The sequence below is a fragment of the Rhagoletis zephyria genome, unplaced genomic scaffold (genome assembly GCF_001687245.7).
Source record: "Rhagoletis zephyria isolate East Lansing unplaced genomic scaffold, Rhagoletis_zephyria_1.1 Rzeph_scaffold_04826, whole genome shotgun sequence".
NCBI classification, from domain to species: domain Eukaryota; kingdom Metazoa; phylum Arthropoda; class Insecta; order Diptera; family Tephritidae; genus Rhagoletis; species Rhagoletis zephyria.
The window spans coordinates 25,181-47,302 of NW_016161909.1; the positions used below are offsets into that span (position 1 = coordinate 25,181).

Here is a 22,122-nt window from a genome sequence, read left to right on the forward strand (position 1 = left end):
ATAAATTTAAATACATATATTTTTTATCTAAGTTTGTATGCTACTGTACAATTAAGTAAAGTAAAGTTGACGTAGCGCAGAGTGATGCAGAGGAGTAGCGAATGCTTTTGATACCTTGACGCTGTAGGAAATTATGAAATGCAACTAAATTTAATATTAAAAGGTTTAAGAAATACAAATTGCAAATCAAGCAAGGTTAATGAAAAAAAAAAAAAATAAATAAAACATAGAAGCACGGAATGAAGCATTATAACGTAAAGATTCAAAAAATTTAAATATCAAGCATGAAAAGTTGTAAATTATACAAAAATTTTAATTAATGATGTATATTTTTCTTATGTATGTTACCGCATAGCTTTGGATTACGTTAACCGATTTCTATAATTAAGGTGGTACCTCCCATACCAAATTGGTTTCGATCCGATCATTGGATCATGAAGAAATTAACGGTAAACTAAATTTTTATTTGAGAATTGAATTCGCTTTTGTTTTACGCTTAAGAATTACTTGTTTTGTGAAAGAAAATAAAAGGATAAATGGTAGCTAGTCGCTCGGTATTTCCTTGGCTAAGCGGTACATTAACAACCATGTCCAAATAAGCGTGGTTGGCCTTACGCCCATCAACTTGTCATCTTCTGGCTCATATAAATTTAATGTGTTAGACAGAGAGATAAGCACACAAGCGTAACATGGAACGCGCCATTTTGGGTATAGTTATAAGGAACATTTTCTTCAGTGTTAGTTTAATTGCAGTATACCTCTAAACAAATTGTAATTATACAAATAATAGGGATTTAAACTTCATTTAAGCCGAGTTACTAAGGTATAAGCTAGCACTGAAAACTCATATTTTTTATTTGTTGCTTGCTTAGTTAGTTAAGTATATATATTTGTATGTATAATATTATATTATCAAGCCAACAACAAATTCATATGCTTAAATGCTTATTTTTTAATTTAAATTCATTTAAGTATGCAAGTCTACTCTACATACATACTACTATTTAATTACAAAACTTTTTGTTAATATTGTCATTAATTTAAATAAAAAAGCTATGCCGAAGAATTGGCATAAAACAGAGTCAAACGAAAATTTAAAAACAAAAAATTCTCAAAATATTTGTGTATTTAAATATTTACCCGCGGGTTTCACACAGAGTTTTTATACAAATATGTAAAATAATTTCAAAATAGGTACATACTATATATTTTTGCTTTCATTTTACTATGTATACATATCTAGCTGTATATTTTTTTAAGCGAGTTAAGGTATTAAGGGCGTTAAATATTTTGGAATTAAAAAATCGTAGCACAGTAGCCTTTGTTATGGTAATCGTCAATTGGTACCAGAGATACGTCAGGATGTGCCACGACCGGTTTTTAATGTTTTCAACTCTAATTCAGTTATGTGGCACTAATAAAAATACCACATTTCATTATTCTAGCTAGATGCTTCAAAGGTATTGAACTTTAGAATTTGAGATCACATGGGAGTTACCATAGCTCTAAAGTTTTGAGGTTATATGTTGTATATAATAAAAAACAAAATCATTATTATTTCCGTGGAACAACCATTTTTCGACCACAAACAAACTATGCCCAAACGTGGTAGTCAAACTCCTATATCATTCTTGNATTTTCGGAATCACCGAGCAATTTTACATAGGAATTGGATAGTGGCATCCGTAGAACATTTTTGCTGTAAACCAGTGCATTTTGGAAAAAAAAAGAAAATATATTGCTCAACATATTTATAATAGGGCACGCTAAAGTTGTACGAAAGCGGCAGCTAGCGTAAGTTTTATGCAAAAATAAACATAAAAAATTGATTCCGCGACACAAAATATAGTAGACAACGAATGATAAAAAAAAAAACATTGTGATAAAGGGTATTTTAAAAATCACCAATTATAAATACGCATAAAACACACAACCAGATCTATGGGCNTTACATGATTGTACTAATAAGCAAATATTTTTTTTTTTTTATTTTTTAGTACGGAAAGTCGGTTTTGTTAATTACTCAACCATACTGCATATGTGTGACGCTTACAGTAAATTTCAGTATTCTATAGATGAAACGAAAATAGATTTTAAATACCTCGTTTTCTAATACGAAAATATAAATAATACATACGGGGTTATTGTTCAGTCTATCGAAGGTTCGATATTTCTAAAATTTACGAAAATGTTCACCCTATTACGAATTCGTGCGATGCACGATAAACGCTTGCATTCTGTTATTCTCTATTACGAATCGATGTTGTCGTATGAAATTCGATAGTTTAGCTAATTTAAACATAAAAATTTGTTTCCCCGACATAAAATATAGTAGACAACGAATGAAAAAAAAAAAAAACATTGTGATAAAGGGTATTTTAAAAATCACCAATTTTAAATACGCATAAAACGCACAACCAGATCTATGGGCTAAAAATCCTTTTGGGGATTTTGTTACAGGAGGTGTAAAGCTGGGGTGCTCAATAAATATAACTTACAGAGCCGAACGACAGCAACGTAAAAAAATTACAACAAAATCTTTTTCGGAATAGGAAGCATTACTTCGACGCAAAACTTTGTTCGTACTAAACTAACAACAAAGCAATAATACAAACCTACAGCTGAGCAAACGCGGGCTAGCAGTGAAAGAATGTCGATAGATTGTTGTCCCATTTGTTTTTACTGATATGCGTCAACGCTTGCTGCGATCATTTTGCAGTGCTTCCAAAAAGGATGTGATGTGTTTGTTGTCAGTGGGCCAAGGCGATGCACAGTGATGTGCTGAGCCAAAGTAAGCCTACTAAGGACCGGGTTGTAATGGAAGTAACGGAACGGAGTGAACTGTAACTTTATTATTATGTGAAATGTATGCAAATGGTTATATGGCACGAAAATGTAACGTAAAAACGGAAGAATTAATCGATCTTTATGAATTCGCCGCGATTTGTTACGATTCGCACCATGCATTACAAGCAATGCATAAACTACTGGGTGCGCACTCCTNACGTAAAAAAATTACAACAAAATCTTTTTCGGAATAGGAAGCATTACTTCAACGCATAACTTTGTTGGTACTAAACTAACAACAAAGCAATAATACAAACCTACAGCTGAGCAAACGCGGGCTAGCAGTGAAAGAATGTCGATAGGTTGTTGTCCCGTTTGTTTTTACTGATATGAGTCAACGCTTGCTGCGATCATTTTGCAGTGCTTCCAAAAAGGATGTGATGTGTTTGTTGTCAGTGGGCCAAGGCGATGCACAGTGATGTTGTGCTGAGCTAAAGTAAGCCAACTAAGGACCCGGTTTTAATGGAAGTAACGGAACGGAGTGAACTGGAACTTTATTATTATGTGAAATGAATGCAAATGGTTATATGACACGAAAATGTAACGTAAAAACGGAAGAATTAATAGATCTTTATAAATTCGCCGCGATTTGTTACGATTCGCACCATGCATTACAAGCAATGCATAAACTTCTGGGTGCGCACTCCTGTAGCTCGTTTCTGTAACTTTTCTTTACCGATTATTTCTCTACTGGTAGAGAATATGCATCATTCTCTACTACTCATTAGCAGTAGAGAACAGGGCGGCGAATTCATATCTCAATTCGCCTTGGTAGAGAATTGTTACAGAAACGAGCTACTGGTGTAAACTATCATTTAGTTTTGGTTTCATCAAATACGTAGAATCCTGTTGCACTGTGAGAATCAGGCAGGTTCTACAATTCATTTCCGAGTGAATTTCAGCCCCTGCCAATTTGAATTCAAAGCGAATTTAATTGAAATTCATATGGAAGTGAATTGCAGAACTTGCCTGATTAAAGGAAATAGCATCGAGTTCGACGCTATGCTCGTTTGCACTATCAATAATTTGCACTTTGATATGTGCACTCGCATTGAAACATTTACGTTTGTAATCGTCGCACAGTGTAACGCCTGCAGCCGAAAATAGTAAAAATGAAAGTGGTAAGTTTAGAAATATTTTGTTGGCGATCGATCATAAATACTCTAATTAAAAGGGCGCTAAACCGCNTACGTAGAATCCTGTTGCACTGTGAGAATCAGGCAGGTTCTACAATTCATTTCCGAGTGAATTTCAGCCCTTGCCAATTTGAATTCAAAGCGAATTTAATTGAAATTCATATGGAAGTGAATTGCAGAACTTGCCTGATTAAATGAAATAGCATCGAGTTCGACGCTATGTTCGTTTGTTATATCAATGATTTGCTCTTTGCTATGTATGTGCACTCGCATTGAAAAATTTACGTTTGTAATCGTCGCACAGTGTAACGCCTGCAGCCGAAAATAGTAAAAATGAAAGTGGTAAGTTTAGAAATATTTTGTTGGCGTCCGATCATAAATACTCTAATTAAGAGGGCGCTAAACCGCATAACCGAAAGTAATGAAAAATACTACTAATTTCCACCAAGAAGGGGGAACTTTAATCCTGTGTAGAAAACATTGCTAACATAATTTTCACACAGCCACCTAGAACTTGTATACGTCTGTGGGACCCGAGAATAAAATAACTTACTTATTTAAAATCTGTTTAAAAAATACTCAACTCTTTATTAAACAAAAAATACACAAGAATACCAATCATTGAGGTGTTAGATGCAATAAGGGCACTTTTGTTAAAACTGTTTTCTGAGATATTGTCATTAAAGTTTTTTGGTGTGTGATAACTTTCTTGTTGTTGTAGTAATATGTAAAAAAGGAATGTTGTTGTGGTATTGAAAAAAAAAATTGTATATATTCTGGAGTAGTAGTTCCTCCAAGCGATGTATTTCTATGTGCATTCATCATGAAAATTTTGTACAAAATTCCTTAACCGCCGAACGCCGCCGGCGCCGCGCCGATATTTTCGTAGCTCGGCGGCGGCGCGTGAGTAATGACAGAAAACGGCGGCGTATACCTCTAGTACATATACATATGTAGATAGAGATATAAAAATTAAATCGTCGTTTAAAGTACAAAGCCGCTTATCGTCATTCTGCAAAACCGCGTAACTGACATTTGATGCCAAAAATTGCACTCGTTCACACAAGCACTTGGCTCAATCCTTATCCATTCGTCCTGAAATATAGAAGCCAGAAATGCGATTGCTTTATAAAAAAGAGAACCATTTGGAAATATGAGTGTTTTTACTCTCTAGAAAATAATTTATGCAACCTCACATACGCGGTTTTGCATTTTGTTGATACGCGGTTTTGTACTTTAAACGACGATATGTTAGTGTTTGGCCAAGCTTCTACCCCGATTTGTGGCGTGTGCCTTGATGTTGTCACACAACGTGGAGGGACCTACAGTTTTACGCCAACTCCGAACAGCGATTGTATTTTTATGAGAAGCGGTTTTTCATGGCACAAATACGCTCGGAGGTTTGCCATTGCCTGCCGAGGGGCGACCGCTATTACAAAAAAACTTCTTAATTTTATATTTTTTTGTTGTTGGGTGGAACCGGGCTTGAACCCAGGCCATGCGGAGTGGTAGCGCGCACTGCTAACCACTACACCACAACGGCTGCCACACATACATACATACAAATGTATCTTGCTCTGAAAATTATACTGGTTAAAATAACGAAAAGCAATCGCCCCTATTGCCAGTGTCGACTAGTAGTAGATAGACGACTATTATTCGACTATCGCTTTTTCCTGGGACTGTGAATGTCGATTTCTAGTTCAACAAGCGACTATAAACTATTAACATTCACTTATTTAATAAGAAAAGGACTTCGAAACTACCACGGATAACCGATAATCGACAAACACTCGTTTATCTACTACAATATTTTTAATTATTGCAAAACTATTGGCAATTAGCGCATTGCTGCTAATATCACCTATGGCATGTTTCTCGTGCATTGTATTAAGATGGAAGAAATATCGCTTTGTAGAGGAAAAAAATCATCTAAATCACGGATGGGCAGATAAAGCAGTTCTCAGGGTGAAGATGGTGTAAAAAATACATTAAAAACATCATATATATTAGGAATGAGAGGCGAAGTAGAAGAAATTTTGTTACGCTCTTCTTCCCCCTTCATGCTGGCTTTTGATGTCACCCCTCTTCAAGCACCTAAAAGTGCCAAGCCGGCTCCTAAGTGCCCGTCTTTGATCTAAATAATTGCAGTGGGAAGTACTATGCTGCGAAGTCAAGGTCTAGATGGATCATCCCTATATTGTAAATTTGGAAAATAATTTTTTTTTTCATATACTAGCTATAAAATCAATTTATAAACAAATATTTTTTGATTGGATAAGAATATTTCCCTTCAGAGTTCTTCAAAACCTAAAATTATGATGCATATTTAACTTTAAAATTTAAGAAACTACTTTTTCAAAACCGATAGCCTTATCTTTTATGCACAAAAATTTATTATTTTATGGGAAATATTCTTATTCGATCCAAAAATATTTATTTTCAATGATTTTATAGCAACTACGAAAAAATGTATCTTCCCCATGTAAAAGGTATGCAAAACTTTAAAGCACTGGCGGCAGGATAAAATATTAGCCAATTTCAAAATAAAAAAAAATACGTTGCTCCTTATTTTCGATATTCTTTAGTTCGGCGGGTGACAGCAGGCAAATACCAAAAAGCTGATTTTCCTGTGCATATTCAAACCACCCTTATACAAACGATTGATCGGTATCTAGTCAAAATGTTCCATATTGCAAATTTAATACTCGCAAGAATATAATCTTATAATCATTAAAGGAGCAATATATGTATATACATATATATATATATCTATATCGGAAACGGCTCTAACGATTTTGATGATATTTTGTACACAGATAATGTTTGGATTTTAAGGTTATCTGAATAGGCATTATCTCCGAGAATACTCGTATAAGGTTGCCACCTGTTCGAAATTAGCTACAAATTAATTAAAACATCATAATATGGATATCAAATAGAAGTTATTTTAAAGATACCTAACTCAAAAATATTTTTAATAGGGTTGCCACCTATTTTGAATCCCATATTTATTTAGTTTTTTGTTTAGAAAAAAAGTTAAAATATTACTATTCATGTGTACTAAGAGAAGGTTCTACAACAATGCTTTTCCTATATTACAAAAAGTTATCATTAGGATAAAAGGGTAAGGTTGCCACTTATTTTCGATTATACACAATTTATCTAAAACAACGCAATATGGATATCAAACGAAAGGTAATGTTGAAAGCTTTGGTCTGAAAATATTTTTGATCAGGGTTGCCACGCTTCTATGTAATACACATTTTTATTTTGGTGATTTCAATCAGAATTTTTTTTAGTACATATACGCTCAAGATATGTACTATTCATTCCAGCGTATTTCGGAACAAGGTTGCCACCTAAATTTTAGGGTAAAAAATTTACTTAGTAGATATCAAAATTTATATTTTTTTATATTTCCGACATATTTTTTAAAGCTATCCAAATAACAAGTATTTGATACCCAAACCTTGAAAACTTTAAAAAGTACATATATGCACCCCCGGAAAAGCTCGGTCAATCTGGTACTTAATATTTAAACCTCATTTCATCCGCTGAATGTTTAGAATTGTTGCGATAAATTTTGATCTCCAAAGCAGCTATACCCAGTCCTAGAGCTTGCGAGGGGGGAAAAAAATCACACAAATTGCATAACAGGTATAACAGTGGTTTTTTAGTTAATGTATATAATCATGAAGAAAAAAATAATTCAATTAATTGGACGCAAGTCCTATGAATTGATTTATGCAAAAAAATTGCCTTTTTTTGAGTTGCACGCACTTTAGATCTAGGTGTGCGATGTATACACTGAGTTTTTGCTGAATTTCCAAATTTTTTTTTATAAAATGGCTTCGAATTTCGGTATGGCGTGTTTGAAAAATAGCATTACTTTATATTTTGTAATTTTGTTTGGATCAGAGCTAATTAACTTTAAAATTGTGTAGCGATGACGGTTTCGACTGAATTTGGTAAGAAAGATTTTTTTTATAAATCTGGACCACTCTAATGTGCATATAAAAATAAAGAAATTTGTGATGACGACTTTGAAACTGGCGCCAGTATATGTATGGTATGTATTGCAAACGAAATGCGATAAGTACATGGAAAACAAGCCATTTTTTGAATACAAATAAGAAAAACAATTTACTCAATGAGTAATCTTTATAAGATTAACTCAAAGCTTCAATTTAAAGCAAATAAAAACACAACATGAAATTAAACTTAATAAAAGATTACATACTTTATAAAAGCAAAATAAACTGAAACTGAAAGAAAACTTAAAACAGACATAGATAAAAAATGCAAATGTTCAAATATTAAATGCAGTTATGGTGCATAAAAAATTTTAAGAATGAAATAAAGTAAAAAAAAAATAAAAAAAAATGTATGTAAAATAAGTATTTAATTATAAAAATTTTTACATTAAATGTTTTTTCTAAACTAAAACAAAATTTAGCATAATGGTGAAAATTTAAAATTTGTACTTAAACGTAATGTATTTTGTAAAATGCATACAATGCATAAAATTCAATTATTCAGAATCGTTGCGACATCCACGCGGAATATGTATGTACATACATTAGAGCGTACCACCTTACAAGAAAGAAAAAAAGAGTTTTTTTTAAATAGTTCTACTTGAATAACCAAAATAATGACATTTGGTGAGCTCTAATTTACAGACATTAAGGTGGTACGAACTGAGATCTGATGGGTAAGTACCAGAACGGGGTACTTGACGTCAATAAACTTTGGAACAAAAACTTGTCTCTTCGAGATAAGAACATCGAATTATCATACTTTAAGATTCGACTGTAAAAGACGAAGATATGACGAAAAATTTAAAGGGGGTACGGTCTAATGTACATACTTACAATATTTTTGTGTGTTAATGGGAAGCCGAATTTTGAGTAGAAACATGAATAGTGCAATGACAAAGAAAAGTCGAACTGAAGTGATATTAATATGTTTTGGAAGCTTACTGATTTAAAAACAGAAATCGAGTGGAGTGATTTAACAAATGGAAACAAAATGTATATTAAAATTTGAAGAGCTTATTAAAAAAAATCGGTTCAATAGATTTTTTTTTTCTTTTGAAGAAATCTTTTTCGCAAATATTTGATGAATTCAACTGTGTATACAAAATATTTTTTTAGCCGAGCCTCTCCAAATCGGTAACAATAGACGCGAAGTCTATTCTGCCTTTTCCAAAATGGATGGAGAAACAAAGCGAATGGCTTTGGTAGTATTCGAATACAAGACGGAGCTTCGCCTGTCATCAGATAAACAGTCAGAGCATGCACGTCTCAGTCAGTTATAAGTTCAAAAAAGTAGAAGAGCTCATTACATACTGAATAGGTTTGTTTTCTACATTTTCGGGCTAGCTTCGGGAAAATGAGCGTAAGTACGGAATGCCCTAACAAGAGTGCATAACCTGCCCGAAACCACGGGAAGACAAAAAGGTGACAGAGGTGACAAAAGATCAACGGAAATAACGTCAATTGACACTATTTCGTATACTGGTGCGAAATAAAGTCAATAGGATACAACTATTCCTCAGAGTTTTGGGGATTGTTGCTGGATTGACAGTTTTTGGCCAGATATAAATCCGGTTACGTAAACTCGACTGTTATGAACAAATAGTCGAACCTAGGTTTTATCTCCAACTACTTGCCTACGGCTGTTGGCCATATTTGAAGTATTTTGCTGCACTAAATCATTTTTGCAGAAAAAGCTCGGTTAAACACTCCGCAAAATGCGCAAGCAATAAAAATTTATTTTATTATTTTAAAATATTTCATATATTTTTTTCGTTATTTTGGAGACAAAATACATTGACGTTGTGCCATCTTCAGTGTACTTTTGTATAAGTGCATATTTCAGTTTCCTGTGGAAAACAAAATTTTCAAAACGACATAGTTTGTAAAAATTTGTTACTTAAAAGAGTTGAGACCCATAAAAGCATTAAGAGAAATTCTTTTTTTGCCTAATAAATTGAAATTCGTTGATGTTGCTTCCCAATTTCAAACTACATAAAGGGGACATATTTTAAAATATTCCGCATGATTGTTGAAATATTTTGAATAAAAAATAAACACAAATTACTGTAAATCAGAACAAATTAAAAGCAAAATAGTGAAAAACATTCTATACCATTGTAATGGCATTTTGTAATCACACTCGAACAAAAAAAAAAAAAATAGTTAAAGTGAGAAAATCAAATCAGCAGCAAACATAAAGGAGCTGAATTAAAAATTATGCAGTTTAAATAATAAAAACAAAAAATTTTTAAATGTAAAAACAATTGAAATTAATAAATGTGAAACACTTAAATGTGAAATCTCAACGGAATAAATAAATAAATAAAAACAAAAACAAACTATATTTAGAAATCCATTAAAGATCGAACATACATACATAAGTATGTAGCAGAGTTGTGAAAAATGCATTCATTTTTTAATGAATAGCATTTTGATGTTAATGTAAAAAATTTATGCATTAATTTTTGAAATTTACTGTAAATGAAAATTTCAATGCATTAATTCCGAAGAAATGAATTTTTTATGGTTTTCATTATGTTAAATTAAATGCCATTTGTCATCAAATAGGTAAAAACACATTGTAAACTACAACTAAAAAACGGTTTATCGATTGATTTAGATCAGTATAGGTCTTCAGTCGTGTAAATTTAAATTTAAAATTTTTCCTTAAAATTTTGTTCATTACCATTAGTTTGGTTAATTTAATGAAAGCAAATTTTATTAGCATTATATTTTTCAGAATAGTTGCGTTTAAATTTTTATTTGCATTCAAATTTCAAAAATTAATGCATTTAGTTTTTACATTAACATTATGGCTTTATTTCATGTATTTTTCACAACTCTGGTATGTAGATAGTTTGTAGGCCAAGGGTGGACCTACATAACTAAAGAAAATGATTGTGTTAAAAGGAAAGATGCAGACTATTTGAAAATATAACTATGGTATATTATAAAAAGATATAGACAATTTAATTTCTTGTCAGAATATCTACATGGTTATACGTATATATGTATGTATGTAAATAAGTGTGTACAACATGGATATATGTGAATTGAGAAAAGAAGGCGACAATTTTAGAAAAATATGGTGCATTCCAAAACGTCAAAATATCAAGCATCAGTCTCTTTTATTTCTAAACCACAGTAGATTGTAATGCCAAATATGCGCAATCACGGTAAAATACTGGTTTTCAATAAGGTTGCGCAAGTTAGATTTTTTTTCTAGTTATTGTTTAGAAATAAAAGAGACTGATGCTTTGTATTTCGACATTTTGGAATGCGCCCGTAATTAATTACTAATAAAATACGCAACAAATTACAAATGAACACATTGTTATAATTTGTCCTAAAAATAGATATTAAAATAAAAAAATATATTTTAAATGAATAATTACAAACTACTTATTTGGGTATGTGCCAATTGGTAGCAAAGTACCTATTATGGTTTGCAAATTTTTGACAGCTATGAGGTGAATAAAAAAACTTACAGCAAGAATCATACCTACCTGACGACTTTGAAGTGTTTTTGACGTAGAATACGTCTTACCTTAAGGTATGGGGGGCTATGTTCAAATGTTGTAGTTGTAATTTTTAGAGCTTCACAAAAACCCTTATTGCACGAGAACTAATAAAGCGATTTCAAAGAAAAGTGTGGCGTTTCAAAGATAAAATTCCAAACCTGTCGACAGATTCATTTTTGTAAATAACCAATTCGGTTTCTGTCGTAAAAACAACGGTAAACATTGCCTTATTTTGGGGTCAATTTTGAGCCTTTAAAGTGCTCTAGCACTAGTGTTGGCATATATAACTTTCATTTTCGGGATATAGGTTCTTTGGAGCAGTAGAAATATTATCGGGTACAAATTTTATATAAATTTAACAAATATTGAGCATTTTAAGGCAAAAAATTGTTGAAAAAATTTGCAAATTTTTTTCATTACCAAAATGCTCGAAAACCGCTCGAATGATGTTGTTTTTGTTTTCTTTAATCAAAAATTCAAGAGTTTTCCTTTCGTTTGGTATATGGGAAGTATTGGTTGATATCTTCTATATATGTTTATTTTATTCAAATATATGGGCATAAATGATTTTCCATACAAAATCCCCTCGTCATCATTTTGCAAACACGTGCATATGTTGAAAGTGTGGGAAGGAGACAAAAAGTATGTATGCGTATGTAATGCGGCTTTTGATAAACAGAGGCGCGCTATTTATAACCTAATCGCAGCGTGTGTACATATGTAAATACATACATACGTACATATGTTGATTGCAGTTAATGTGGGTCTGTTTCTATTTTTAGTAATCTATGTATGTCTATACATACATATGTACATACATATTATATATGTACATACATATATGAACACATGTATGCATAATACGCGAAGACTTTTCGAAGTGAAACAACATTTAGAAAAAGTCCAATCCAAGAATAAAAGTAAAGGTGAGGACGTACATAGATAAAGAAAAGGATAAAGGCCAAGGTAAAAATAAACACAAAAACAAAGTTGAGTAAAGATAAAGGCAAACATGAAGACCAAGGTAAATTTAAACACTTTACTTATATGTATAAGTGCAAAGGTGAAGGGGAATATGTATATGAAGAATATGATAAACATAAAAATAAAAACAAAGATAAATATAAAGAAAAAGATGCGGATGAGGATACCGATAAAAGTATAGATGAAGATAGAGGAAGAAAGATTAAAATAAAGGTAGTTGTAGAGAAAAGGATATAGATAAAGGCACAGAGACTCAATCTCGGAACTATTTCGGGATTTTAGGGATTCTCGGGACTTATCGATATAATCGATATTTTGTTGGTTTTTCTTAGTGTGTGATTTCGTTTTTGACTTGGATATGCTCTTAACCATACCACGTATTCTACGTTTAAATATAGCCAAAACCAAGACGAAGGCGCTGGACTGTTCCTTTTTTTGTTCTAATATTATTGCTAAGATGTCTAATAAAGGCAAATATTTTTTATATACAGTGACGCAAATAAGTGTTCATGTCTTGATTTTTTTTAATATTCACAATGTTTTTCAAGTTTTTTTTTTTCTATTGTCCAAGTTTTACCAAAATCAAAGTCTCGAAATTTATACAAAATTTAGGAAAATTCAACAAATTTTCATCAAAATTTCGAACTTATTAATCTGAACCTTTTTTGAGTATGCACTTTTATAGCCTATTCAATTTTAGTCTAATGATGAGCAAGTTTCAACCGGCTGAAAAATTCCCCTGGAGTTTTGAAACTTTTTTTGGTAACTGCTTTTGCGTTTTTTTTTTTTTATATAACAAGTGCATTTTACAAAAAACGGGCGTGCATTTTTTTTAATTTTGTTGCGAAAAAAGTGCAAAAACCCGTAAGAAAGAAACACCAAAAGAGAAAAGGGCAATCAAATGGCGACATTTTTTGGTAGAAACGAAATCACCATAAGTCTAATGAAGTACAAGTTTCAACCAGCTAAAAAATCTCCTTGATTTTTGAGATTTTTTTTTGGTGACGGCTTTTGCGGTTCTTGTTTATATAACGCGGCAGTTAGAAGTAAAAAATAACGTATTGGCACAGCAGAAATGTAAAATTTTCTCACCAAGGTAGAATGTGTTTTTTTCACTATAGAACTTTTCTAATTGACACAGGCACTTTCACTGAAAAAAGGGCAAAGATGTAGGATTAGATTGGCCATAGCGGAAAGTATCGATACTAGTACTCAAATTAGAATACTTTAAAGAAGAATCGATGCCAGTACTCATATTTGCAAAAAAGTATCTATCATACTTGTACTTCCAAGTGTATTTAAGGGAAACGCGAAAAGTAAACAAAAAATCAGATTGTTTTGCTTTTATGACCTCCTCCTAATTGTAAATTGAATATACACTGCTTTTAACAGTTGAAATCTGATTAAACAAGCATTTCTAAAGGAATTTGTGAAATAAACTTGCAACAAGCGTAAATATAAATCTCTTTGATACAAATTTTGTTCGAGAATGGATTTCGAATTCACAACGAAGGTAGAATAGTACTACATTGGTTAACTAAGGCACCGTTGTGCTAGATAGTAGCCAAGTTATCGGGTCGAAGACCACTCTCTTCCATCATTCCTTATCGAAGAAATGACAAGAGATTCGTTTTTGAAGTATTTAAGAATTTTTAACGAAGACAAATGTTTAAACAACTGCAACCCTTTCTTCTACGGTGTATAAAAACTGCATAGATGTATCGATTACCAGTAGCTGATTGGAACAAAGTATGTATTAAGTAATTTCACGGCCTCAAGCTCAATAAAATTATTGAATATAATTGTTATAAAGGCCAAAAACAACAAACAAATAAATGAGTAAGAGGACGAGCAGATCTTAAAGTTAAACATTCTAAAAATAGAATATTAACAAAATTATTGTTGTTTTTTCCACACCCTTTTTCATAAAAACACGGCCTCAAGCTTAATAAACTTGTTGAACATAATTCTTATAAATAAAAAAATATTTTTAAAACAAGCTTTATAAATATGAACGAAATCGGCGCATAAATAAACCGACTCGTGCGCCACCTAACGGCAAGATTTTTAGTGGAGTTATTTCTTTTCATGTAGTTAACATACGTTCTAAATATGAACCAAATCGGATTATAAATACCACCCTAATATATGTACCTCGCAAGGACAGCCACATCTGGTTTCATGGGCGTACGCAAAGCATAATTTAGGAGGCGCTGAGATTTTTAATTTAAATTTAATTTTTTTAATGTAAATTTTAATAGAAATGTTAAAATATAGCTATTAAAAATTTATAACAATTTACCTTATAAATTTTTCTGTTTTTAACCGACTTCAAAATAAGGAGGAGGTTATCAATTCATCTGAATATTTTTTTATGTATGTTACCGCATAACTTTGGACCACATTAAGCGATTTGATAATTGATGTAATGTGGAACGATTCTCCGTCCAGAACGAATTAGTGTAGTTTTTGTTTTTGGTCTGCCGCTTCCACCTTGTATATATTCGCCTTGCTAATGCATTTAAATGCAATTTATTGCCTGTTGGTGTTGGTTGACGGACAGAACGAAAAATGAATCTGAAGATGGCACAACGCCGAAACCGGTTTGTCTGCAAACCAAACTTGACAAGGGATGACGGAAATTCGTTCCAAAATAAATCAGCAATTTATTGCATTATCTTGTTTGGATGGGCAGCATTTACATAAAATTTCCTACTTCACATGCCAATTACTCACTTCCTTCGCGAGTTAGTAATTGCTGCGCTTCATTTTCCTTTCTTAAGCTGAAATTAGTCAAGAACGTAAACCTACCGGTACGTAAACCCGAGTCAGCTGACACGATCTGTCTTACCAAAGCGCCATGTAAATGAAAACTCAACACCGCAGAATTTTTCTGTAGTTGTAGCCCGTAGCGCAGAAATCTGCGGAATTTAGATTTTTCCGTGTCAGCTGATTTCTCCTTCTTTAGATGGTTGCCACTTCGTCAGTTTTGCAGATGGCAAAAAAGTTATAAGTTCCTATTCGAAATATGTTTAAAATATTTGAAATTTACTATTAAATAAGGTTTTTGTTGAAAACTAAGTAGTTTATAGTTTTATTATAGCACGAAAAATTGTGGTTGAAAGGGTAAGTTTATGAAAAGGCATTTAAGAGTGGCAACACTGTAGTAAGCAACACTGAGGGCTCCAGTAATCGACAAAATTTTGCGTAAACAGACTACGTTTAAGTATACGTTCTGCGTTCTCGACTAATTTTAGCTTAAGAAATTATAATTCTAAATCCAGGTACTCCAATACTTGTGGTGGTGTTGTTGTTGTTGTATCAGCATACAAAATCCCCAAAGAGTTGTCGGGGAGTGTTGCTGGAGTGACAGTGCTTGGCCAGATATAAATCTGGGTCGTTCCTATTACGTAGAAACGACTGTTGGGGCTGGTTTTTGTTAGCGCCTAAAAGTGTGCTATCTTTTTAAGTTCATTTCCTACTGCACAATTAACCCTTTGCTGGTATCCTAAAATATGCTGGCACATGCAGCCAGACGCAGCTCCTTTTTAATACTTGGTTATGGTCTAATTATGCATACTTCGCATAACTTCGCACAACTTCACATAAACTTCAAACTGTAATTTCGTATGTACTCTGTATATATTTTGTATCTATTCCATTACCCACAAATTAGCAGAACTTTTAAAAACCTAGCGATCTGTCGCATTTAGATTTTGCTTCACATTTTCTTAAGTTACATTTCTATTGCACTGGTACAAATGGTTGTGCGAAGTTATGCTAAGGATGCATAATCAGACCTTTAGTACCACAGAAAATTTACTGCCGGTCACAAATAAAATTTTGGATTGTTCACAATAAAAGTGACAACTGCTGGTGGCGTTGCAACAAACAATTCGCGAAAAAATCATTGTACGTACCACTGCAAAATTGTATGCAAAATTTATAACAGCGATAAGAAAATACATACTTAGCTCTTACTTTGAAAAGTATCGAAATTCATATTTAATCATCTAAGTAAATACAAAAAACAGTAGTTATTTGTTTCATGTAAAATGGTAAAAACCAATTAGCCAGCGAATCGTTGGTGGTGACAACAATTGCAGAGAACACAATTGTGGCACTGAAGGCCGAGAAAAAAAGAAAGTACAGCAAATAAGCGGCAAGGCAAGCAATGGCTTTAGCCCATGTAGGAGAGAATAAACCCCCAATTCTTCATATACTGGTGGTAGGATTCCACCATAAATTAGGTTGCCAAGTACGTATTGTATATCAAATAGAAACTCCAAAACGCAAACAAAATTGTGGAAATCTATAAAAAATTTTATATCGCAAACTAGGTTGAGTTTTCCCACCCTCCACTTATAACGGGCACAACTGGCAAGAATGAGTGTCCATCAGGCTGGAAATATTTGCCCACTTTAGCGCTGCCCGATGGATCACATAATTTCGCCGATGATACGGTATTTTTTAACTTGCCTAGTCTGACTGAGCCTACGGAGAGCGTATATGGCGTTTCTTGTTACCGGCAAATACCGATTGAGGTAAATATTTGCATCAACATTTTAATACTTATTAGGAAGTTATGAAACTACATACATAAGTATGGACATGTATTTTTACAGAAATTGACTATACGCACCGCTGACATGACACGCAGTACAGTGCAAAAATCGATTGTGATCCTTGCGCGGCTACCCATCTACGGCTATATAGAGGTGAAACTCGCTTTAATCGCTGATGCTTTCTTCGAGAAAGGTGACTTCTCATGCACTGAATTTCTAATAAAGGCATACCAGCAACTTAATGCTTGCCTGTTGGACGATGAAACCCAACGACCGTTACGCAATTTTCATGTAGGATTATCGCTGCGCGAGATCGTCCTGCACTGGCGTCACAAAATGCTCATACTTTTTAAATTGTTTCTCTTGCAAAGACGTGTTGTGTGTTTTGGTTCACCGGTACGAGGTATGTGTGTACTGCTGTTAGGCATTGCTTCTCTTATACCACGTCTGTTGGAAAAAGGCTTCCAAGAAGTAGCATGTGTGCGTACGTCGCGCCCACTATCGCCAATGCCCGACTTTACAGATTCTATACAAAAGGAAGCAGCTGAATTGAAAGAACGTGAACAACCCATAACTGTTTTGGCACAAAATGTGCAATCAGAGGAAGTAACTTCAAAAATATGCGAAAATGTTTGTGAAGACGGTGTGGAAAATGGTATTGGTGTTGCAGTAGACGATTGTACCTTGGTATCGTCCGCGATGTCGGCAGCGAGCCAAGCGGCTAGTGATGACACATCGACTGTGGCTTCAGCTTCGACCAACACATCGTCGCAGTCAACAAAAGAGTTAAACCGTTTGGACTCATTAGAAGGTGTTGGAGAAGTGGGAAACAAACGTTTTGTGCGCAGTGATTCACTAACTCGCGAAGGGAGTGTAGATACATTGGCATGTAAGTAGCAAATTTTACACAACTTCACATGTGCTTGTATAAACTTGCATATCACACTCCCAAAAGTATAATGTAATAAATTGCATTTAAATGCAGTAATTTAGTTGGGTAATATACATACATATGTATTTTCTTTTGTACATACTTATATTGAGTAAAGAACCTATGGTTGGTGTTAACACTTGCCTCGTTAGCCGGTTAAAAAATATTACATATCGAGCCAGTTCGAAAACGCCCTATCTCAGCAAAATTTGAACTTGAAATTTTGATTGAAAAAGGATCTATTTCAGAATTTTATTTACTGAAATCTCAAAAGAAAATACATTGAGAATAAGCTGAGGTGGGGCGTTTTTGGATCGACAGCTGACATAGGCGTTCTTCAACCAAATTCTGAGATAGGGCGTTTTTAAATCAAATTCTGAAGTAGGGCGTTTTTGAGAAGTTTTCTGAGATAAAGCGTTGTTGAAAAATTTTCTGAGTTAGGGAGTTTTCGAACTGACTGCCGAGATAGGTCGATCTTCCATTCAGCCATCGATATTATAGTGTATGCTATTGTAAAATGAATAAAAAAAAATTGTACACTTAACCAGATGACCAGAGAGGTGTGAACACCCTCGTAGTTACAACGAAACTTGTGGACAAAAGCAGATTGTTGCTGGAGTAACAGTCCTTGGCCAGATTTATGTAAATGTGGGTCGTTCCTGTTATGTAGACTCGACTGTCGTGGTCCCATACTAATTTGGTTTAGTTCCGGAGCATTGGAGCATGAAGAAATTAACGGCACTTCCAAATCTTTGTATGAGCATTGATGGCGGTGTTATTTTTTGCTTACAAATTATGTACTTGTTTTAATTTTTTCAAGATTAACTATGAGAACTTTTCTGCTTTTCTACAAGTTTGTAAATTTTTAAAATCACATTCTCCTCATTTTAAACATAAAATGAGTTTAAGGGAGTGCGCTTCTTTTATTTTAAGTTAGTTATGACAAAGTTTAAGTAAGTTAAAACCTGCTTCTAATTTCTTTATGACTACAGACCAACGACTTTAATCTAGCAATAGTCGCAGGGTCTTTCTCTTCAAATAGATAGTTGCTTTGATAAACCATTAGCATATCGAGAAGTAAAAAATTCTAATTATTTTTAAACTAAACCAAATAAAAGTATTTCTTATTTTTCTTTCCTTTTACTTTTCAGACCCACTCTGCAATTTGGCTTCAATAAATCCAGATGAATATCGCGCACCCATTACAATCTTCGCCAGTGGTAACCTCTTTTTGCCATATCTCTCGTTGCCATATATGGATTTACTAAGTGACCCGTCTGTATTAAGCTATGTCATAGGCACTTCGAATGTATTATTCCAACAGAAGCGTCAACTTGCCGACGTTTTGGTGGATGTAGAGAATGCCAATATAGACACACTTGACGCAGATCTACGACGTCAACTGGTGTTGAGTACAGAAGATTTGCGTTTTATGGATTATCTGCTTAAACACGTACAGTCGCCAAAAGAAGATGCTGAGGGCAGCGAGCATTGGATACGCGATCAATTTCAGGGTTATATACTAGCACTACTGCGTACCGCTGTGGCAAATGGTTTGTATGGCTTAAACATAGCGGGGATATTTCCATTCAATAATTTTACATTCCTACACTTTTTAGATGTTATTGCCAAGGACAACGAACACTTCAATGCACAGTTTATGCAGGCATTTAAGCACACCCAATGCTTTCAGGAATGGTATGACGTGCGTCCTGATGCTGAATTTTTCGACGACTTGCCAGCCGGCCATCCCTTTGCTGGCACACTTTCTGTGGCCGATATGAAGCTAAAAATTGCACAGTATGTGGCACATATAAAATTTGCCTTTTGCCTTTTTCTCACATATTATAAATTGTACTGTTTAAATATACGTATTTTTTTTCAAGAACAATGCAAAATAGCGAAAGTGGCCGTAAAATAAATCACGCGGTAAATACTACCAGCCGTGTTGTTGGTGAGTGCTACAAAGCGTGTATAGCCTTAATTATTAAATATAAATTTATTTATTTGTAGGTGTTGCGCTGTCGCAGGCCAAAGGCACATTCTCAACCTGGTGGTCATCCATCACCACAGCGCCCACGCAAACAGCCACAGCAACAACAGCCGCTGATGGTGGGGATGGTGATGCAGAAGCAAGCGGCATGATGGCACAGCAACAGGAACAGCAAGAAGTCACCGTGACATTCCAAAAAAATTTTGATGACCCAGAACGTGTAAACATACACATTGAGGGCGAAAAGAAAACCACAGACATTGTGAGTAACACTAGTAGTAGCGGCAGTGAAAAGCCTATTGACAGCGCCGAAGAATTGGATGAAGATGAGGTGGTGAAGTTGACTGAAGAAAATGTTAGTGAGATAGACCAAATGAGCGCACAACAAAGGCAACAAGGTATTGTCGAAATTGGACGCGAAGCTGACGTATTAGATAAACCCAAAGCTGCACCTTTGCCAACACCCACTTGTGGCACAGATATTGCAAATGAGGCACCTCGCGGCAACGGTGACGTGTTTATTGTGTGAATTTGTTAAAAAAAAAAAATTGTTTCTTTATTTGTTATAGTTTGTGCGCAATATTTTGCTTATTATGCATGAATGAAGTTTATATTTTTTGTAATTCAATGAATTTATGACTGCTAATGAGAATAATTCTTTATATTACTTTAAAACCCCCAAACTGTTTTTTCTTTGTTTGCCACCCGTCAAAACTATCCTTAGTTTACGTATAGCTTTTGCATTTTGTTCAGTTGTAACATTACACCTCTGTGTCAAAGTCCTTTTTGGGTAAGATAATTTTGCGAATATTTAATAAAAACTATGATTTAATATTGCGTTAGCGCAAAGGACTACGAATGTATGCGACGATTAAGTAGAAATTATTGTTTGATTTTTTTTAGTTTTAAATGAAGACATTAGAGCTAATTTGAAATTTAAAAATTTCAACTAATATCTTCATAGTACTCTAAATATAAATCGTCCTTTTCTAGTATATTACATACATAAATATATTTAAACAAAGAATTTTTGTAGCTGTTTCAAGTGCAATTTACATTTCATAAACAAATCAACAACCAATGACCTTTCAAAGAGAAGAGAAACTATATGTAGTAGAACATTTGCTCTAAGCTTTGGGCGGCAATAATTGAAACAAAACAAAAAATACCGGAAAAGCATAAGAGATACATTAAAATGTATTCTATGTACTTGTGGCATACTTATTAAAAATGGATATTAATACAAAAAAAAAAATAAAAAAAGGAATGAAATCTTTATTGCTATGGATCAATAATTTCACTCAAGAAGTCACGGCGGACTATGGATTTGTACATGGTCAATCGTAAGCGGAAAGGATTGCCTGAGTAAGCGAAATCAAAATCTTACAATAGTTACAAAACAAAAAAAAAAAACGTTTGTTAAAATAAAATAAATAAAAATTTAAATGGGCGTATTGCAACAGTGCAGACCACAACTCTGAACCCAATGAAATTTTCACCTAATCGCAGCAACGTAAGAGTCAAGCATTTAGACGCAGCATATTGTATTTGGGCAAGTTATTAAGAATATTTAGATATATCAAGCAATTTATATGATGATTAATGTGTACTTGCATTTGTGTGTTGCAATAAATTATTGCGTATTTAATATTGAGAAAAATAAGAACATTAATAAACTGATTTTTATTTCATTGGTTTATACTTAACTTTTTTCTCCTCTTCCTCTATTTGCTGTAGCTCTAAATCGCGTTGTTCAATCAATTGCTCAAACTCCGATAATATCTGATTCGAACGCTCAAGTGTTTTTTCATAGTCCTTGAGGAAGGCTTCACGTTCATCGGCGGCCGCTTTGTACTCACGTTCTGCACGCGTCATCAGTTCCTCATTTTGATTTTCTAACATTGAAATTTCGGTTTGTTTTTCAAGTTTTGTGTCTTGTAGACTTTTGCATTCAGCCTGCATCTCTTGCAGACGTTCTTCTAGCTCTTGCAGTTGCGCATTCATTGCTGCATTTTGCTTTTCTCTTTGTTTTTCAAAATCTCTGCTATTGCGTTCAGCAAGCTTTAGTGCCGTCTCCAGCTCGTCGATTTGAGGATTCAAATTTA

At 33.6% G+C, this 22,122-nt stretch overlaps 1 protein-coding gene across 1 annotated transcript; it reads left to right on the forward strand.

Annotated features, from left to right (window-relative positions):
* The first annotated feature begins 16,374 nt into the window (after positions 1-16,374).
* LOC108371247 (late secretory pathway protein AVL9 homolog) lies at positions 16,375-21,191 on the forward strand. The gene is made up of 7 exons (XM_017626759.1): positions 16,375-16,786; positions 16,869-17,072; positions 17,154-17,982; positions 19,176-19,577; positions 19,644-19,824; positions 19,911-19,978; positions 20,038-21,191. The coding sequence occupies exons 1-7, from the start codon at positions 16,703-16,705 to the stop codon at positions 20,544-20,546; spliced, it is 2,277 nt and encodes a 758-aa protein (XP_017482248.1). The 5' UTR covers positions 16,375-16,702; the 3' UTR covers positions 20,547-21,191.
* The last annotated feature ends 931 nt before the right edge of the window (positions 21,192-22,122 follow it).

Coding starts and splice junctions, on each gene's coding strand:
- LOC108371247 (XM_017626759.1), top strand. CDS start 16,703: ATGGCTTTAGCCCATGTAGGAGAGAATAAACCCCCAATTCTTCATATA. Junction 16,787..16,868: donor ACCATAAATTAGGTTGCCAA/GTACGTATTGTA, acceptor ATCGCAAACTAG/GTTGAGTTTTCCCACCCTCC. Junction 19,578..19,643: donor GCGTACCGCTGTGGCAAATG/GTTTGTATGGCT, acceptor TACACTTTTTAG/ATGTTATTGCCAAGGACAAC.